The sequence below is a fragment of the Ixodes scapularis genome, unplaced genomic scaffold, assembly GCF_016920785.2.
Source record: "Ixodes scapularis isolate PalLabHiFi unplaced genomic scaffold, ASM1692078v2 PGA_scaffold7__128_contigs__length_106722199, whole genome shotgun sequence".
Lineage (NCBI taxonomy): Eukaryota > Metazoa > Arthropoda > Arachnida > Ixodida > Ixodidae > Ixodes > Ixodes scapularis.
In genome coordinates this window covers 2,746,480-2,763,044 of record NW_024609882.1, presented here as the reverse complement: position 1 = coordinate 2,763,044, position 16,565 = coordinate 2,746,480, and the positions used below count along the sequence as shown (strand labels likewise).

The 16,565-nt window shown below is 47.3% G+C and overlaps 1 protein-coding gene across 1 annotated transcript in view; it reads left to right on the top strand.

Moving 5' to 3' along the window:
- LOC121833298 overlaps nucleotides 1–11,846 on the top strand; it is a 91,936-nt gene extending 80,090 nt beyond the window's left edge. Inside the window, exon 2 of the mRNA XM_042286465.1 lies at nucleotides 11,747–11,846. Within this exon, the coding sequence (XP_042142399.1) occupies nucleotides 11,747–11,846 (100 nt within the window). The remainder of the gene's footprint in view (nucleotides 1–11,746) is intronic.
- Nucleotides 11,847–16,565: the final 4,719 nt, after the last annotated feature.

Here is a 16,565-nt window from a genome sequence, read left to right as displayed (position 1 = left end):
TTACGCGGGAGCTCTGATAGGCGTGTTGGAAAGTTGCCCGTAATCGTATTCTGCTAAAGCCGCGGTCGCAATGCTAATACACCATACAAAAAGACAGTTTGCCGACACTCGCTGTTTCTTTCTCGTGTAACTGTCGCATTGGTCAAGCAAAAACGTTCTGCAGACGTGCTCGGAGCACACATATGCATGGAGCAAACATACTTCAAAGATGTGTGAGGCGGATCCGCGGATAGTTATATCATCATGCCTGTGGCGAACACCATGTCTTTTGTACGATGTAAGAGCAGTAGAACTGCGACCTAAACGAGATCAAATTCCGGCCTTCGTTTTGCTGGCGAAAGAGGCTTTATCAGCTCTTGCCGAATAACAACGTTCCGTTGCGATAGCGAAGCGTTGAAAGCCACCAATTGCAGCTCCGTCACGCGGTTCTAAGGCAGAGCTCGCAAGTTCTTGTTTTGTTATATATTATTATTATTATTTTTATTCTTGGAACATTTAGTGTACCTGGACTTGCGTGAATACAAAGCGCGTGTTAAAATGCTACGCCTCTACGCAGTAAAAAAGAAAATAGTCCTCAAATTTTAATTTTTTAGAAGTGAGTGTGTTGCAACCACTGGAGTGCTGGCAGCGTTGTTGAATAAAGCCCTTTGATAGAATTCATACGCATCAAAGTTTTTTTAATGTTGGAGCCACGGACGCGAGCGCACGACCTCGAACAATGCCCTCCTTTCACTCGTATACATCTTTTCGACAAGGGCGCAGCCATCTTGAATGTCGTCCCTTCTGGTATGCGGTAAGACGTCGATTTGATCTCTCCACGTCACTGGAAAGTGTTTACGAAAAATCCGTGATTGTCACACATTCTTGTTTTGCCTCACCTGTATTTTCTCGTATACACCAGGTTGAAATTTTTTTTTGTTTTTTTTTTTTCCCCAGAACAGAAAACGTCTATTCACGCAAAGAGAGGACTTCGCACACCTACGCTTTGCGCATAAATCTGGTCTAGACATTGGCGTCGGTGATATTTTGCAGACAAGTGCACGTTACTGAAAAAAGTGACTTAATACCACACATTAAAAAAGTATCTGGTCATAAGATCACTCTTAAAGAGATTTTCCGGTGAAAACCGGAAGTTCTCAATATCTCGTGATGGTTACCTGGCGAGAGCCTAATGATTAGTAACATGACCATTTTTATTCCATTAAACCACATTCGAATTTAGTCTAATCAATGACGTGTAATTATACGAAACTCCATGCCGAATTTCGCAAGTATCAATGGCTGCACTCCCATGCCTGATGTGACCTCACACGAGGCTTGCAATTGTCAGATCTTATTATTCCTCCGTGGGAACACAGTAACCCCAACGCACCACAGCGTTGCATTTTACTCGTCACTGTAAATCTCGGGGAGAAGTGTGGAGCGTGACACCAGCACAACGAGAGTCCCCTTTCATTCACAAAGCTTTTCTTTCCAGCGCAGCAGTAAGTGTGAACCATGTCGTAGAGTTCGCATGGAGGACAAAATTCGAAGTGCACTTCAGTTCGGCGCGTTCTTTGCGTTATGTTACATCAGGAACTCCGCTACTCTGAAGGTGGAAAAGGAACACGCCGTTTATGCACGCTTGGTTAAAATACAATTACTCCTCCAAGGAAACACACAAAATTTGGCTTTGTCGTAGAAGATGTTCCCCCAGCAATTGACAATGAGGTCTAAATGTTTTCTTGAATACGGAACTTGACCGGACAATCCCTTTAAGCCGGGGTCGCACTGCACATCCATCATACAAAAGACAGTCTGCAAACTCGAGTCACCGTAATATCTGTGGTTCGAATGCCGCGTGTCAAGTTTCTCCTTGAACTCATTGCCATGGGGCATTCGAAGCACGGATCTCGCGGTGACTCGGGTTCGAATCTGTACGCAGATTGTCTTTTGTACGATGTATAAGCAGTGTGACCCCGTCCTTAGGGCTTAGAGCTTGTACGTACTTTGCACCCTAAAAAGTTTGTTTTAAGCAACTCCTAAATTACTTTTCGTAAAAAAAACCTATAAAGGATTCTCCTCAAGTTCCTTTTTTGACGTGAAAGAGTTTTTCATCGCCCAGTTGCCTTTCTAGTGCGCCAGGGTGTGATAGTGCCTGAGGCAAAACCATTCTTCACGAGCTGAAAGAGTTCTTGGGGCGTTGAAGAACCTTTCATAAACGGATTTTTTTTTTAGAGTGCGTCACTCTTTACTTGTTTTAAAAGTAACTAAGTCCTTTAATTCTACGTTACAGAGGTTAAAAAGGAGCTCATTGTTTGAGCTCCAAAGAAACGCATTACTTATGTTATCCTGAACGTATCGTTCTTCTCAGGCTGCCTTCCGGTTTTTGGACATGGACGTTCTAAACTCCCACATGATGCAATACTTTGATTGGAAAAATCAACTAGGGATTAGTGTCGCTGCGTTTGTAAGCATCAGTTATGCATATATGTAGACACTTGGACATCACAAAAGGTATGTACTGACTTTGACGAACTAGCTAGTTGCTGACGCATATACCTCTCTATGTTTTTGAGCACAGCAAGATCCTTAGAGCGAATGTTCTTCTTTAAATAAAATGGGTAACTTGCGCTGTACACCACACTCCCCCCCCCCCCCCCCCCCTCTCCCGCGATGTAACTAATTTCACCTTTACTCGTTAGTCTATTAAAAAGTAATGGAAGTGCTTTACCACTCGAAAAGCAACTAAGTCGTTCCCGAAAAAAGAAAACTAGATATAAGTAACGGGTTATTAGAAACGCGTGGCGTACAAATCTTGTATTTTGTAGCCACCGAAACGATAGCAACGACAGAGGCAGCGGGAGAGTCATGTTTCATATATTACGTGGATGATGTAGACGGGTGGGTCACGTTGCTCTCACCGACAAATCACAGATGGAAAACAAAAAGGGCGGGCGCCTATTTCGCTCGTGATTGCTCCTCGCAGCTAATCCTTGGATTAGTTGCCACTCGACATACGAAGCACGGTCCCGGTGACGTAATTCTTGTGGTCGTTTCGTTTGCAGTGAACGCAATCAGCAGACATATCGCAAACAGACATGAGGGCGCTGCAAACAACTTTTGACGGCGACTTCAAATCTCTCAGTGCTTGTTCACGGTCCTCACATACAAAAAACAACTTCTGTATGCGATAATAGCTTTTGATGCAGAAAGTCTATTTATGAAGCTTGTAGCCGGTTTATCGCTGACTAAATCTGAGTCTTCCATACTGAAATTACGCCTCGAATGTGAAGTTGCCTGTACAGTGTAGCGTCTATAGACGCAAGCGATAATATTATTTTATGATATTGGCGTTATCTTCGTTTCCCTTAATTTACGCAATCAGACTGCGTAGAACCTCAAGCATAAATGTTTAAAACGATGGGTTTTACATAATACAACTATTATATGAATTCATTCAATGAGTTACAACGCAGTTGGTAAAATCGAAAATAGAAATGGCTGTACTCACAATGAAGTGCCGTCGATGTCCAGTTTGCAGCCTGCTTTACACCTTGTCGAAACCAGAAATCCGTCCACCACGTACAGACTATCCAGAGCATCTTCGCTGGACGTAAACATTCTAAACGCCACGACACCGTTCGAAAGGTCGCAAGCTCAGGCTTGAACCAACAAGCAACAGCTGCACTTCGTAAGCAGGTTTGTCTATCAGAGAATACGCTACGACTCGAAAATCGTCATTTCAGCTGTGATAAGCTCTGCACCGATACAAATCACTCGAAGTCCTTGATCTGGTACGATGAATGTATCCTCCCGCTGTCTTCGCGTCAGAAAAAAAAAAAAATAATAATAATGAAAACACTTCACAGATCACCGCACTAGCTTTCCTCGGCGTCGTAACCGATGTTGACTTCAGCTTCAGCCGGAGTCGAATGGAATATCCGAATTCGTGAAGATGAAAATCCCCTGAACCAGTCGTTCACTCACTTATCCAGAAGCACGTTTTCACCCAACAATCACCAGCACACCTTGGTTTCTTCGCGGCGGGATCACTCGGTGAAGGTGAATCAGACGTGTTTATATCGAAGATTGCAGAAGGGGCGATGATATCTTCTCAATCGTACGCACCGCGCGTTACCGGAGATCCCGAGGAGAAGTGCCAAGGCCTTCCAGCGGCCTGCTGCGGTGCCGCCGGTTCCGGACGAGAATTTGAATGCAGACGGTTCTCCGACCGTGGTCTGGACGGTGAAACAGGAATCGCGCCGAAACTTCTCGGCCTCGGAAAGCCCGAATGCACCGTAGAAGGTCGCTGCTGGGGTCTGCCCTCTCCTCCGCGCGCACGCATCGAGAGGGGAAGGAGACGCTGCTTTTTTACCGTTTCTTGTTAATTCGTGCTTCTTTCCGAGTGCCCCGGTCTCGTCAGATGTACCGTGCCGTGGGCTTGCGCAAAGAGATCCCGGCTCGTGATGACCGACGCCTCGCAGTTCACCAACACGGTCGCCACCGCGATTAAGGGACCGACAATGAGAACGAAGCGCGCGCTCGGCGCGCTCGGCAGCGTGTCGTGGGATGGAAAGGGCGTTCAGAGGGGGAGAGGGGAACACCAGACAGTTTGTTTCTTTCGTTAGTTAGTAAGTACACTAAACTGCCTTCAGTTAGTTTCACTTCCTCATACACGCGACCGCACCGTTTCGGGTGAATTGACCGTTGGGGGCGGCGCGGCGGCGTCGCGTTTTCAAACTGACCAATGGTGGCGGGTGAGGGTCCGTGACGACATCAGGTGCCGCCGCTTCCATTGGACGAAAAGCGAGATGGCGATGTCGCTTGGCAGCCGGGCACGGGCTTGCTTCTGGTGTCGAGCAGGTTCGTGAGCGCGTCGCTGAATCGTAATTAAACGCTAGAACATGGGACTAAAATTAACAATGGGAAAAGTAAAAAGCGCCGAGAGATTATGGGAGGAAAAGTAGTCCGTCTACTTCTGGTAAGAGAAACTGCCGGCGATACGACGCGCGTAAGACCGGCCTCTGGGACTGCGTCTGTGGGGCGACTTAGGAATTGCGACTATTACGCGGGCCCTGGGAACTCTTTCTTGCCCGCTCACTCTTAATTTTTTTTTTTTTTAACTGTGCTCTTTTTCGTTTCTTTCTCTGCTTGCAAGAGGAGCGGAAAGAGGAGAAGGGTGGTCACCTTCTTGTATTCCTTTTTCGTGCAGGTTTCTTTTTTCTGTCATGTACTCTTTTTGTTTGTTTTTGTTTACAGCGCCTAATGTCGCCGCGTCTAAAAATAAATCGTGCGCGAGCTTTTGAGTTGAACTTGGCGATCTGGGTCGAGCCGGTATAAATACATACGCGTGGACTTTTCGGCGCGAAGATCTCGTCGTAGCACCGCGATAACCGACCGTATGTGCAAGACCCGGAATAGGCGTAAGGTGGAAGGTCGGGGACGCAACCGCGCATACGGAAACAGGGAATCGTTCTGTTCTGCCAGTAGCATCATCGGGCAGCGTTCCCGATGCGAGATTTACGGGCTCTCAATTACCATATCAGAAGAGCTACGATTTATGCCAATATGCACCCTGCTCCCCCACCGCGTATTACCTCCCGGAAACATCCGAACGTGTTCGGTTTGTCAGTGAAAATGTTGATTTGATTCAGATTATATCTCGTTAATCGAAGGGTACCTCCCTAACCTCCTTTTTTCCCCCTTTCAAGAACGAAATTGTTCATAATAAAATTGTATCTATTTACGTAGTTTGGGGTTGATAATTTTATCTATAAAGCGGAGTAATCATATTAACGGGGTTCATATTAACGAGACATGAGTGTACACAAGAAGGAATAGGCGGCATTGTTAGTACAACTATAACATCCGCAATATATGTGATGTATTATCTGTGTACATCGCGGTTTCGACAACTGGTCTATTTTTAGAACATGCATATTTAAAGGAGCTGTGCAACGATATTCAATTGGAATGTTTTTCTCTCTACACTTGCTTACTGGCACACCTCGGACTCAAGGATACTCACACGCAACACCATTGGCCAAGAAACTCCTTTGTTGTGGTGTAATTTCAAGGACAAAAGCGATCATTTTCATTCAATCTCTCCTTTGCAAAATTTGATGACGTAACTCGGGGATCGCAGTACACCCAAGTGACGATATTTGAATGCGGTTCACAGATTGGACCCGAGCATTGCGTGGGCACTCGACTTGGGCTCGTGACAATTGCTAGCTCGAGAAGCATTCGGGTTGTGACCCGTGTCCAATCGCTGCAACGACGACAACAGCCGAGCCATAACAATGTCTGGAACTCAGCGCGTGTCCTGCGCTTGGCCAACCCCTGCGCGTGGCTATGATCAACACTGGCGGCATATAATCGGCTCCAGATCACGTGGCCGCTTGTTCTGGCTGCGAGTTGAGGGGGTGAACGCCGCTCGTTTTTCTTAAATTTTTTTCTGGGACTTCTATTGCGTGGGGTGAAAAACGAACGCGTGTTTCATAGGTCATTAACGTTAGGGATCCGATTTAAGCGGTATTTGTGCACAGTACAAAAATTGTTGCATCGCTCCTTTAAACGAGCTAAAAAAATATAACAAGTTTTTTTTTTTTTTTTTTTTTTTTTTTTTTTGCTCATTTCGGTGATGGAAGAGCTTGTCGCTTCCGTGCGGAAAGTGTGAAGTTTGCGAAGTTACAAGCAAAAAAGCGCCGAAAAAAATACAGGGACACAGACGAAGGGAAACAGGACAGTTGTTGTGCGATGCATGAGTATGCTATCAAAATCTCGCGTCAAACTTTATAGGAGGAGGCAACTAACTAAATTAAAATAAATCGAACTAAAAGGTAAAATTTCGAGTAACTCACGCGGCTCCAGCGAAAGCTAGTTACGAAAAGGAACAGGGCATCACGGCCACGTAACCACCCTTCAATTCGAAAACCGGAGTGCATTTATGCCCTTCTTATATCTCTCTTAACGCTACCTCAATATAAACTGCAACTTTCTAAGCGATCGCTTCGTGGTCAGTGACTTATGTGCACTGGTGGCTACTATGTATTACGTAGTTGGACGTTTCTTGTGCCAGCGTGCGCTGTAGGGTGCGCGATCCATTTGCGCCCGGTTTTTTGGCCCCGTTAGGAACCCACACCTGCCCTCTTGGTATCATTTTACAAACTGAAAATGTCTATAAAATGTCAGAAACAAAACTTCCGGCGTATTCTCGCTGCAGAATTGGACTGTTGTGGAACGACTGGATACGGGACTCGAAAAGAGAGGATAAGTTGTGTACTTATTTTTTTTTTTTTTTAACGTATTGACCGAATATTTTTATGTCGTTGTGTATTTTCTTGAGACGCGACTGTGAAAAAGTGTTCTAGATCGGTGCGCTGGGTCGATGTGCAGTTCTACGACGATCGGAAGCAATCAAGGCTGGAGTTTCCCGGTTGCGGACCGACGCACGTTAAATGCTCGTTTCCGTCTGCGGTCAAAGGATTCAGCGATGCGCGGCGACATGGGTATCGCGGTATTCGAGGTCGACATATACGATATATCTTTTCTTTATTCTTTTTACGAGTGAACAAGAAAGGTTACAATGGCACTCAGAAAGAGAAGCCGAACGATCGAGTGTGTTACGCAATGCACTTCGGCATCACGGGAACCGCATGATCGTAGCTAATGCTCTGACGAGGTTACAAGTTGCAGCCCCACTCTGACCCCTTTCGACATAATCCAGCGTTTGAAAGGTACTTTGAAATGTGCGTGCACTGCGCGGCAGAGTATGCACTCCATGACAAGGAACGCAAACAAGCCATCGAAGATTTTTTTTTTCTTTTTTTTTTCTTTCTAAATATTGAATGCCTGCCATCGAAACTACTATTGTGGTGGAAAGTGCTCAGCTGGGGTAATAATCTAAGAGGTAAAGTTTGATGATCGTCAGTAAGTACGTTTTTGAAAAAAAAAAATGCGAAAACGAGCCGAAATCATGTTCGCGCTAACAGTGTCGCGCAGTGCGATGACAAGCGAAAACCGGGTTTCTGCATCTTATTGGCGCCACTAGAAGTTCGTGGTCGAAACTAACAGTGTATTAAGATGAGCGTATAACCCGGAGCATCAACCTTGACAATGAAATTTTGTTATTGGAACTGACGCTGAATTGTATGCGTGAAATGCGCGTAAGCACTGAAGCGCCTATTCTGACTCTCAAGAGATATTCGCGCGAAACTGCACCAAGCGCCGGCAATGCCGATTCCCGGCGTTTCTTTTTTTTCTTTTAGGTCCGTTATTGGGCGTTTACAGGCACCAGCGGACAAAGCATGCAGTACTATGCTCAGCTGCAGGGACATGCGGGTGCCAATGTACTAAATCGCGAACTTCTGCATTGTATCCCAGTCGTCAATCTGCAGCTAAGAGCTACTGAAGATGGGGGATTTTCAAAAGTGTGAAACGTTTACTTTGTGTTTTAGGAAGAATATAAACACTCTGAATACTCGGTTAGCATCAAAAACAAACAGGTTACGTAAGCCAATCTTTCAACACTTACCACGGGGAGCCAAACCCGCGCGAGCAGGCGTAACACGCTTTCGGACTATCATATATTCGAGCTAATTTCTACCCTCCGTTAGGCTCCCGCTTCTGCGTCCACCACGGGTACAATATTTTCATCAATTAAAGGAAATGTAACCTTCGTCTCGGCGTTCTTGTTAAACATCGCAGACATTTGAACAAGGACTCCGAGAAAATGGCACCGCGAGCAGATACGGACGAGAAGTGTCGTCTGTTATCGCCGCCTGCACTCGTCGTCTGCTTCTGCACGAACGCTGAACCAGCGTTGTACACGTTCCTCAAAAAAAAGGAACGAAAGCTCGTTCCTCGTTCCTTCTGAATTTTGGGAACGCGTTCCCGTTACAAGTTCCACCTGTGAGAAAAGGAACTCGTTCCCGTTACAGTTTAAAAAATGGAACGTTCCGTTACATGTACCTTACATTTGTATTTTTCTAATTACCATATTTGGTTAGATCAAGCAAAGCTTTCTTCTTCTTTTTTTTTTCTATCCCATCAAATGGGAACATACGAATTTTTATGTCGTGATGGAGGGGCACCAGGAGAAGAAAACAAGCGGAATCAAGGTTTTATTTGTTGATATATTCAAGTTTAAAAATCCCAGCTTTTAACCAGATTCATGTTTGTGGTGAACGATTCAGACAAGCCAAATCTACTGTTACCCCACATTGCACGAGCGTTTTACAACAACCTGACACGTTTCAATCTAACAAAGTCCCTTGTTCGAACTTAACAGCAGTTGCTCCTCGATGTTGCTGTCCTCAAGACTAGCAAGTGAAGGAGAGGGTATGCTTTTGGAAGGTCAGTCTTGAAAACTACAAGTAGTTCTTTGTGAAGGTTGGATTCGTTGTTCAGTTTGAAGGTGGGGGACAAAGGGAGAAGGATTAAAGGTTAATTTCTGTGTATCGTTTAAGTGACCAATGTTCGGGAAACAAAAGTGCGTTCGATGTATAGTAACCTGTGATTTTTTTGTAACTGTAGGTCTCTTTATGAAAGTTCAGAAATGGCTGTAGTTGGCCTTAGATTTCTGGGTGTATGAGGATTCGTGGAAGCAAATAACGTAGCTGAGTTGAAACGTCCCTCTTCGTGTCTTTTCGTGCGACTAAACGTTTTGGTATTTGTACCGCAGTCTCGGGCACTTAAAAAAAAAAAAAAAAAAAAAAACATTGATGCTTACTAAGTTTCCAGCAACCGACTTTTACTAAACGAGTACCACACAATATAAGTCATAAAATAAGTAACCAAAACGTGAACGAGTTAAAAACAATATTTTCGTAAAGATATAGCTTTTATACTTTTAAAATTTCCCGCGTAAAAATAGAATGAAAATGACCCCACTAAACAAAAAAAAGGAACGCCGTTACTCTTTCCGTTCCAGTAAAAATGTAACGCGTTCCCGTTCCAGTTCCAGCGATGCAAAATAAAACGGCGGCGTTTCTTCGTTCCTCCTAAAAGGAACGCGTTCCAGGAACGCCGTTCCTTGGAAAGACGTTCCGTACAACACTGCGCTGAACTGGCTCGGAAGCCGGTGAAAGGTTTTGAGGAACTGGGTCTGAACTCATACAGAACTGGGGTGAATCGAACACGCCAGTGCAGCGGCCGTGCAACTTCCTGATGAATCGAATGCGTCAGTTCTTGCACTGCTGAACTGTTCAGGTAGTCCAGCATACAGCATACAAAAGACAGTCTGCAAAAGACTGTCCGCGCGACTGCTGAGCGCGTGCTGACGGCGAGCTTCCACAGTTGTTTCGCAACGTGCATTCCGCACCATCAAGATCGCTGGCCACAGCAGCCTATTAATGTAAGCTCTTTCCGAGCATGCGCTCTAAACATTGCACTCAAATATGACGTTCAGTGAATCCCACCCGTATACAGCAAGCAAGGTTTTTCGGCAAGCGTCCCCCAGGTAACTTTCGTCCCGTCGACAACGTTCTTAACGGCTCTTTCGCACTTTACACTAGCGTAACTTTAAAATCCGCGCACTTAAAGAAAGGCTCATGGCGTCGTGGTGTTATGCGCCGTGCCGCGCACGATCTCATTCGACGCGCCGTTTGCACCACCGCCGGGGTCAGACGAAAGCGCATGCAGCTTTCGCCAGAGCCGGCGTGAGGCAAACCTCGAGAGGAACGCGCTGCTTCCGGATCGCAGCTGTGGCCGTTGGGTTACGCATCCCTCCCCGAAGGTTGCCTCACTGACACGCGCCAAGTGGCTCTTTCACTTACAGGCGAGCAATCGTAGACACCGACCGCCGTATAGGGGGTATTCACTGGCGGCCATAGCTGTGTGCGCGAATGCTGAGAGCGTGCTGATGGCGAGCTTCCACAGTCCTTTTGCAATGTGCATTCCGCACCAGCAAGAGTGCCGGTCTTAGCAGCCTATTGATGTGAGCTCGTTCTGAGCATGCGCTCTAAACAGCACCCACAAATATGGCGTCTAGTGAATACTCCCTATACGCATCTGCCCGCGTGCACAACGACCGAATGGATCCACGCTCGCCTCCGAGCGTGCCTCCGAGTTAGGAGCGGCACGATGATTGCTCTCCGTTCACCCCTAAAGACGCACCGCGCTCACACATCATACAGAAGAGAGGGTGTTCGCTGAAGATAACAGCAGTACCTGCGGACACGTCTCGTTCACGTTATGCTTGCTTTATAGAGCTTTACACAAATCGCTTTCTGCGCTCTGTCATCTTTGTCTGCTAGGTTGTGGAACGCTTTCTGAGCATGCGCTGTTTGTCGCTCCCCTGTGGAGTATATAAGACCCTGCGCATGCGTTCACAGCTGAGTGACTCGGCATTTTTCGCCCGGGTGACAGGCGATGCAAGGGTCTATACATAAGCACGCTTTCGTTTTGAATGTGTTTCTCGAATGTTTAAAACCGTAGCTTTATGCATCGTGCAAAAAAAAAAAAAAAATCCAGTTTTTAAACACTGTCTGTTGTGTGTTTTCTTCCTTGCACGGGGTCCGTGGTCACATTGCTGATACGAAAACTGTCTTTATAGACACGTTCGACGCGAGGCACGCGTATGTGCGAAGCGAACATAATTTCAACACGCTCGAGGCACGTCCGCACATACTTCTGTCACCGTGTCTCCAGCGAATGCCGTGTCTTTTGTATAACGTCCGAGCAGCGTGCACCTGCGGCTTTGCGGGGGTGAACGGTGCACAGAAACGTCCGCAGAAGACTGGTATAGAACTGAAAATTGCAGGGACGCCGTTGTTGAGAATGTAGAAATGTGCGAGATATCCGTTCTCAAGGTGCGCGAAGCAGATATGCTCATGGGACTTTTGGCGATAGGGATTCCTTAAAAATAATCTGGTCGTAAAATAACCCTTAGGAACTCTTCGGCTTGTCCCTATTCCGCATTTTAAAAGTTCTTTTAACCACCCCTTAAAAGGGTTTTTCGGGAAAACCCTATAAAAAGTACTTTTAAGCTCCGTTTTTTTTTTTTTTCTTTCTTTTCTGTTCTCTTTTTTTTTTTCTTTTTCATGCGAAAGAGTCTTTTTTTTTTTAAATTGCCTTTTTAGTGCGCCAGGGGGCGATAGTACTTGAGGCGTAGTAGTAGTAACAAATTTATTCCGAAAAAGGGTGGCACTTGGCCTGTTTGGGAAGGGGCTAAAGGGGTGTTACGAGTTAGGGGCGGCGCACTATGGAGGCTTCACAAGCGAAGCTCCACAGTGCGAGCAAGGTCGTTTTTTGGTCCTGTACCGGAGTAACCCACCCCTCGTAGGAGGTCACACCTGGTGGTCGGTGCTTCTCTCTGACGTCTTTTAGTCCGTCACATTCCCAGATGAGATGTCTGATGGTCGGTGCTTGATCTGCGGAGCAGCTGCTGCAACGTGTGATTGGAGGTGGTGGGGGATCGCCTTCTTGATTGCACAGTTGGTTGTACCGCCACCTCGCCACCATGTCTTCTGTGATAGCGAAGCCCGTTCGCGCTTTAACAACAAGCACTTGGGCCCCCCGAGGTAGACCTTTAGGCAATGGATTCTCGAGGGGTGGTACATGATCTTTCAACCGGTTTTTCCGAATTTGCTTCCGTCGTCGTCGTTCTTCCTCCGGGCTGTGGTCAAGCGATGGACGGTAGATCGGCACTCCCTGCGAGCGGCGAGAAGTGCAAGCCTCGCTCGCCAGGTCGTGCGCGGCCTCGTTGTCCGCTTGACCGGAGTGCCCAGGCACCCACTGGATTTTCACTGCGACGTCTTTTTGTGCTTTTATTATGTTGCAGCCGCTTTTTATGGCGTACTCCGTGGTTCCGACTCTGGGAGGACCGATTAAGGCGTGGGTAGCTGTGGAACTGTCAGTGCAGATCGTGACCGTCTTGGTTTGCTCGTTCACAATTCGGTGGTCTGTGAGAATCCAATTTACACCGACTTGAAGCGCCCGGAGCTCCATTTCGGTGGTGGAGGGTGTCTCGTTTAGGTGGTAATTTTGTAGGCGATGATAGCCGTCTTCGGTTCTCGCCACAACGGCAGCGATCTGAGTGTTCGGATTCCAGGATGCGTCCGTAAAAAGCCGCATCTCCGTGGGGTCCGTTGAGGGCTCGTTGAGTGCGCGGGCGATAGTGGCGCGCTGCGGCCCATAGCGTTGGGCGTTGGTCTTCCGGCTGAGTGGTCTGCCGTTCGTGACGGGGAAGTCCATCCACGGCGGCACGTGCGGTGGAACCTCGTCTAAAATGGCCGCCATGGTGGGGTCGTCTGAGAGAAGGAGGCGCTGCCCCTGAAGAGTGAGGAGACGGCGGTCCTGGGTTCCCTCGCGGCAATCTTGTATAATGAACCGTAGGGGTGGAAGTCTTCCGTAGCGATATAGTTCTTCCACTCGGGTGTGGCGAGGCAAGCCGGTGATCACCCGAAGGGCGGCTCGGTAGAGGGTCTCCAGTTTTTCGACTTGGGTCTTTGTCAGTTGGAAGCACACAGCTCCGTACGTGGCCCGAGACACAAGGACTGCGTACACGAGGGTGCGCGAAACCGTTCTTCATGAGTCCAAAGATTTCTTGAGGCGTCGAAAAACCTTTAAAGAACGATTTTTTTTTGTGTGTGTGTGTTTTGTTTTTAGAGTGTACTAGTTACCTATAGACCAACACGCGGCCCTGACGTCACGCTGCTGCGGTGGCGCTGTCGGCAGCCCTGCGCATGCGCAGACGCTTCACTTCACGCGAATTCGGTTTCTACGCACGTGCAGTGCCCGCAGCTAGTGTGGGCAAACACGGGCTTGTTTGTAAACAGCGTGTCAGTCTATACACTGAAATAAAAGCAACAAAACTGACAAAACAAATTCCGTGAACTTCTCCGTGATTACTATATATGTTTCTATTTCTTTATATTTTATTTTAAAAATAAGAGGTTACTTTACGTAGGAATCAGAACAGGCGTTGGATTGAAGTAGTCATAGAATTCCGATGAAATGCGTTCAGAAATGCACAAAAGGACAACAACAGGAAAAAGAGTACGTTTGTTACGCTTCTTTGCTGCTGCTTTCTTTCTCTGTTATTTTGGAGAGGATGCGTCACTGTCAGCTTTCCTGTTTATTTTTTTTATTTTCTTTTTATCCAGTTCAAAGCGCCGGATGTTGGGCCGTGCTTTTGCATTTTGGAATACATTGTTATCGCATAAAACCTGTGCAGGCAACTGAATAATTCATAGATTCGTTCATAGCAACGTTACGCACGGTGTGTGCTGCTTGCATTAACTCTATTCAAGGCTGGGATAGCTTGAATAGAGTTTGCACAGCGTGCAAAACAGCTTTCATGCACAGCTGTTTTTCTTTAAAGGAGCTGTGCAACAATTTCAATGCTTTGATTAAATAATTTGGGAGTTGGTGTCTCGACCTCTCTGAAGTAAAGAACAAAAATAAAAAACCGATTCTGCCTGCATGTCCTAGTTTTTATTTTAAAAATGGACGAATATTGAGGTTTTCGGCACCTCTCAACTCTTTCATCATCTTTCGAGTTGCGTGCGCTGTGACGTCAATGGGGGACGTGCGGAGTTCCGGTGAAGCTCTCTGTTTAGAGCCATCAGTGAGCAGCAAGAACTCATCCGCTCGCGACCGCGTGACCACGTGCTTGCAGGCACAGCGCGAACAATATGGTGAAAGGAGGAAAGTCTCATCCGGGTCCGGCCATCCCCGTCCGGCTCTGCCCCATCCCCCTCCGGCTTCTGGTGGCTGTTCGCGGCAGCAGATAGAGCTGACGGTTTTGTTGACATCGGATAGATGGCGCCAGTAAAACTCCGTGTAATAAAAGTTTGCTGATGATACCAGGTTTTTTACGCATTTGTATTTATGCTGAAACGACAAGATTTACAGAAAAATTACCTTTTATCGAGCAGGTGTTTGCACAACTTCCTATTTTTTTACAAGACCCCCATTGACGTCATGCCGCGTGTTTCTCATGGCCGCCGCTCGTGGCTGCAGATCGGGAAATATTCTAATTTTCGCCTCGCGATTACGCGGCGGAACCGCAACATTTCAAAGGAAGGAGATGAGCTTCCTGCCCTTTGTGACAAATAAACAATGTCGAAAGTAAAAGATGCAAATTTTTTCGCTTTAGTGGTTACGTGGTTGTTCAGTGCCAGAACGGGAAGCTCCCAGCGACTATACTCCCGGCTTCGTGTCGTCTATGATCTCCATATATTCGTCAATGTCTTTGTTGGAGCAAATGTTCCGCAATATTTGATTGATTCACGAAGGTACGATCCTTGCAAGCTTGCAACACCGACTGTATGCAGCGCTTTCGTTCGCTCTAGCCGCGCATCGCTTTGTTCCTTGATACAGTGTGTAACAAAGCAGCGTAAGAACTAGCCCACCCGAACCCTCACAACCATTCGGGAGCGCAGTTGCGCCTGCAGCCGTATACTACTCTGCCTAGAAGGCGTCTCGTAGGCAACAAGTAAGGTCACAAGAGCCGTCCAGTATTGTTGTTCGATGTCGTAATCCGGACGGTTGTTGCAAAAATACTGACAAAACGGAGGAGCGGAAGGGAAAATCGCTGTCCTCGCGGCGTTCCATCTTGTTGCCGCGGCAGCCTTTGTGCACGGTCGAGCTGACAGCTGAATAGCTGAAAGCGAACAGCAGCTGAGAGTCAGAGCGGCTGAGCGTGAATAGCAGAAAAGGTTTCAGCCGGATAACACCTCAACCGCCGTGCCTCCGCTAGCAGTTATTTATGCATACACGCACCCTCCACACCCCCAACAGACTCCAGGCTGAGCCGAATACACCCACGAATGTCCTTACAAAAACTACACAACCCTTTGGCGCACAATCACGCAGCCCCTCCACCCTTCCGCCCCCCGCCCCCTGATTAATTATTCTTTGCCCTAACCTGGACACTTGGCAAAAAAGTCGGCGAGAAATCTGGCGGCTCTGATTGACCGGTGGCAAGGTCAAGCGCGGAGTTGGCCAATCACGGCTGCCAGATTTCTCCCCGTTGTCTTCGCCAAGTGTCCAGATTCGGGCCCCTGGTCCCCTGGATAAACCCTGGTCCCCTGGATAAACCGTCAACCTGGTTCTAAACTCCGTCTTCCTTTATGCCGACATAATCGCTAGGCCTTACTCAGCGCCAGACTTTCACGATGCCCTTAAAGACGTAATATATCTCCAAGACGTAGAGGCAACCGGACAATATCAGATAAGTCACATTTGGATGGTCACCTGCACAAACGCGCTCGCGATAGCGAAGCTGTGTCAACGAAAGTACTTCTCGTGAAAGGACGAAAATGTCTGGTTATAAACTCAGACACTCGCGACATCAACATTAAAACCATTGGCTACCAGACCATCTTGAAGATCGACGTGTCGCTGAGGCCCTGCGTGCCTACGGAACCGTGCGGAGCATAAGCCGGGAGAAATGGAGATGGCCCGGCATGGAACATATGGGCGCTTCAAATAGAGAAGTCAACATCACACTTCGCGACGGAACCACGATTGAGAAGGGGCCACATCTCCTGAAGATTTTGTGATACCAGTGCCTCCTACTTGTGCCAGGACGTCCACCTCTATGCCTCAGGTGTAATAGAGTGAGGCATGTACGC